The sequence below is a fragment of the Phragmites australis genome, chromosome 11, assembly GCF_958298935.1.
Source record: "Phragmites australis chromosome 11, lpPhrAust1.1, whole genome shotgun sequence".
Classification (NCBI taxonomy): domain Eukaryota; kingdom Viridiplantae; phylum Streptophyta; class Magnoliopsida; order Poales; family Poaceae; genus Phragmites; species Phragmites australis.
Window position 1 is genome coordinate 1,701,119 of NC_084931.1, and position 3,676 is coordinate 1,704,794.

Sequence of the window (3,676 nt, forward strand, 5' to 3'; positions counted from 1 at the left end):
CGGTGGCCCGGCGCCCAAGGCAGTGGCGCGTGTGGGCCCGGCGGATGGTGGCGCGGGATGCATTGTGAATTGTGATGGGGTTGGCGGCGGTCCCCGACGGCAGCGCAACCTCGCCGGCCGCCATGTCATTTTTGCAAAAAGACCCCTGATTTGGATCGCAAGTATTAATCGTATCAAGAGGTTGTTCGTTGAATCTGGTTTGTTGTTCTAATCCATGGAGACTCCGACAAATCTCGTAGTATCAGGAAAAAGATTGTTCATTTTGCTGATATAGATTTGGCTACTGCAGTTGGTCAAGCAGCAATTTGACCAAAATACCAATTTATCTACCAATATGCGCCTAAGAGGAAAAATCTGCAGTAATTTATATCATTATATGGAACTAACTCATATGTCATTCAGTTGTTCAGTTATTCAGGTGCTAGTACATGCAGTTGAATTAGAGTTAAAGAATGTACAGTTTAAAGCTTGGCAGTACAAACTACAAATAGAGTACAGGTTCCTGAGATCTTCAGGTTCAGCAACCTCTGAATTTACGTCTGCTGCTTTGTTTGCGTATCCACTTCATGTTCTTATGATCATATTTCAGAACGCAAATCACAACCGGAGGGCGATTGACCACTTCTTCAATACTTGTTCAGTAGCCTCCAATTGCTTGTCTTGCCTGAACATTTCTTAGACATGGGTACCTCCACTTGATCGTCTTGCCTGAACATTTCTTGGACACAGGCACTTCTAGAGATGAGCGGAGAGGCAGAGCACACACAACATCGGAGCTTAGCTGCAAGAGTTCATCCGTTGCCTCACATAAGAGCTGATCAAGGATGCCTGACTCCATCTCGGCGACAACGTTTGCGCCATCCCGAGTAAACCAGTCCATGTTCTTGAGATCTTCCTCAACCATTCGACAAATGGGCTGCCAGATGCCAGTTACATCTGGGGTGATCACCTCGGCCTTGTTCACCACTCTCCGGTTCCTCCTCTCCCTGTCTGAACATCTTGTGGCATGGCAAGTGCTTGTTGCATGAGACAGGTCATCGATCTGGTCGAAATTGGATCGCAGCTTCCTCCCTGAGCTCTGCTGCTTCAATATTGACTGAGTTTCTTCCACAGTCACTAGATACAATGACAGTAGTGTCAGTAGCAAGAAGAAACACATATGCCGATACACGGCAGCATTGATGTCTAACTAGAACAACTGAGAAAACATCGCAATTTGCCGTCCATTTAGAACAGTCAATTGATTGGCGACTTTTCCCTCTGAGTTATCTTAATTCGATGGCCAATTCAAGGACTATTAGCTACAGTATATGGTACTAGCTCTCAGTGATGTGTTGCTATCATGAAAGAGCTGGTTCTACAGCTTTTGCAGTTTTGGACAATGAGGTTTCAGACACATGGATTACGCCCTCTTGGAATTGTTAGATACCTATTTTAGAAGATTATGCTGCATAAGCAAGCATGAGACGATGGCCACAAACGTCCTTGCGGCAATTATCAATTCATAACTAAAAGAAAAGGAGCTCTTTTACGGTGGTCCATACTACCTAGAGGTAAGAGGTAGTATAAATCTAATCCGACGATCTATATAATTGGATATTTTGGTAATTGTGGCAATTTTGTTAAAATTAACTACCATGCTTTTGCTAATAGAAAAATTAACGCCGCAAACATCGGATCGCTAACCCTAGCCGATGGGTAGCAAATGAACTCTCATGCCGAAGACAGATTAAAATGTTAAAATAACAATGAAATATTACTCTATTTAGAGATACATAACTGCAGTTAATTAGTTTTATGCAACGTATTTTTCTTCCCAAAATAACCCTAATACTACTATACTACTCACATATACTACCTATACTACTAGTAGAAAATGAGTAGTATTCTGACTAATCTGGATCGTTGGACTCTAAAAATAGATGGCTCATATTAATTTTGGACCACCGTAAAATTTCTCAAGAAAAGAACCATCTTGACAAAAATTGACAGTGTACACTTGACAAAGTACTGACTTTTTTTTGACAAAATTTCACAGAACAAACATGTAAATTAGTTGGGAAATGAAGAGCTTAGCATACAGTGCGCAGCAACGAAACAAGCAATGCAATGCAGGAAGGGGGTACGACGAACCTGAGCTAGCTGAGCAGAGCTCAGCATTTTCCACCTCTTCCATGGAAGACGAAGTTGTAGTGGTGGACGACTCCTCATGCCCATCTCGCGCCTCCAGCACCGACACCGGGCTCGCGTTCTGCATGTCACACTCCGCCGCCTGGTCGCTGAACTGCAGCTTGCGGCGGCGCTGCCCATTCCTCCCCTGCTTCTTGGCTCTGTCGGACCTCCTCTCGCCACGCCCGGTCGTCTCCGCCGCGGCGAGCGAGAACGACTCTCCTTTGACGTCGCTGCGGTCCTCCGGGCTGAAGCTGAGGAGAAGGAACTCGTCGTTCTCCTGCCTCAGGTACGCCTGCTTCTCCCTCAACGACGTGGACGCTTGCATTGCCAGCGGCTGCGGCGTGGCGTCCCCGGAGCACGGCGGCGGCGGCGGCCACCCCTCCGCGGAGCTCGCGTACCGGCTGCGCCGCAGCGGCTGCGGGTGGCCGTGTGGCGCATCCGCCGGCATTGCGTCCAGGCCCATCAGCCTGGCCACAATGCAGGGGCTCCTCGCCTCCGGTTCCGGCGCGGGGTCTCGCGTCGCGCCGTGCTGTGCAGCGGCGGAATCGTCGGCGTTGCTGGCGCTGTGCGCGCAGAGGAGGCGGCGCAGGAAGTCGAGGGCGGACGTGGACGACGAAGCCAGCTTCGCCATGCGAGCGGCTCTAGATTGGCGTACGTGCTGCTCTCTCGTCGCGCAGTGCAGGAACCGTGTGAACTTGGAAAAATGGTTGGCTGCTGCTCTTTTGTTTTGAATCGGAAGTGGAGGGAATTGATGGTAAGCTTTGGATTGATGGACATGCACGTACTTTTGGATTTGGGTCCCTGAGTGACCTAATATTTTTGCAACTATTCAAATATCAGTAGAAGTAAGGTTATTTTCAGTAGATACTTAAAAAATTTGTCATCTATATTACTATTATAGTATCATCTAACATGATTACAATACTTTTTATTTTTTATCTTCAGCAACTACTCTATTTTCTAATTTTTATTACTTTCTATCTATCTTTAGACCCACAGTCATCTTCTATGAATAGTGTTATCGCAGCACCATCCCGTCTGTAAATATGTCGTTCCTCTGTCCCTGCCAATTCAATCCCGTATCACTATAGCACTGGAAACGACATCTGCTTGAGGTCGAATGCGGGGTGAGATTGATCGGTAAAATCATCGTAGTACCGAAAAGCGACTTTGCTGGAGTTGAGTATATTTGTGTAACTCAACAGGTTTTGCAGGTGTATCACTCTTTCTAGCTTAGAAGGATACATCCGTTAAGCAAAGTTTCTTACCTGAATTTGAAACTTATTTGCATAGTATTGTTTCTTGTTACACAAAAGAATGTTAAGTGTATTTGGAGGCTAGCTAAATCGAGCTTTTGTGAATGATTTCGGGGTACAAAGTGCAAACCGTACTATCAAGTGTGAAACGAGCAAAGCAAAACGCGGAGGAGGAAGAGATGGGCGTTGGACAAGATCGAAATCCTCTAACTTCCGACGGTAAAGTCATGGAGGAACAGTGGTTTGTG

General features: G+C 46.4%; 1 protein-coding gene across 1 annotated transcript; it reads right to left on the reverse strand.

The window, feature by feature from the left end:
* Nucleotides 1–463: 463 nt before the first annotated feature.
* Nucleotides 464–2,881, reverse strand: LOC133885560 (uncharacterized). The gene is made up of 2 exons (XM_062325287.1): nucleotides 2,134–2,881; nucleotides 464–1,116 (listed from the first exon to the last, which is right to left on the reverse strand). Exons 1-2 carry the CDS (start codon nucleotides 2,801–2,803, stop codon nucleotides 638–640), a joined length of 1,149 nt encoding a protein of 382 aa, XP_062181271.1. The 5' UTR covers nucleotides 2,804–2,881; the 3' UTR covers nucleotides 464–637.
* Nucleotides 2,882–3,676: the final 795 nt, after the last annotated feature.

What these genes read in the sequence shown, in the direction of transcription:
- LOC133885560 (XM_062325287.1), bottom strand. Translation starts at nt 2,803, where the DNA reads ATGGCGAAGCTGGCTTCGTCGTCCACGTCCGCCCTCGACTTCCTGCGC. An exon ending in GCTCTGCTCAGCTAGCTCAG is followed by an intron (nt 1,117 to 2,133) that starts GTTCGTCGTACC and finishes CATTGTATCTAG; the next exon opens with TGACTGTGGAAGAAACTCAG.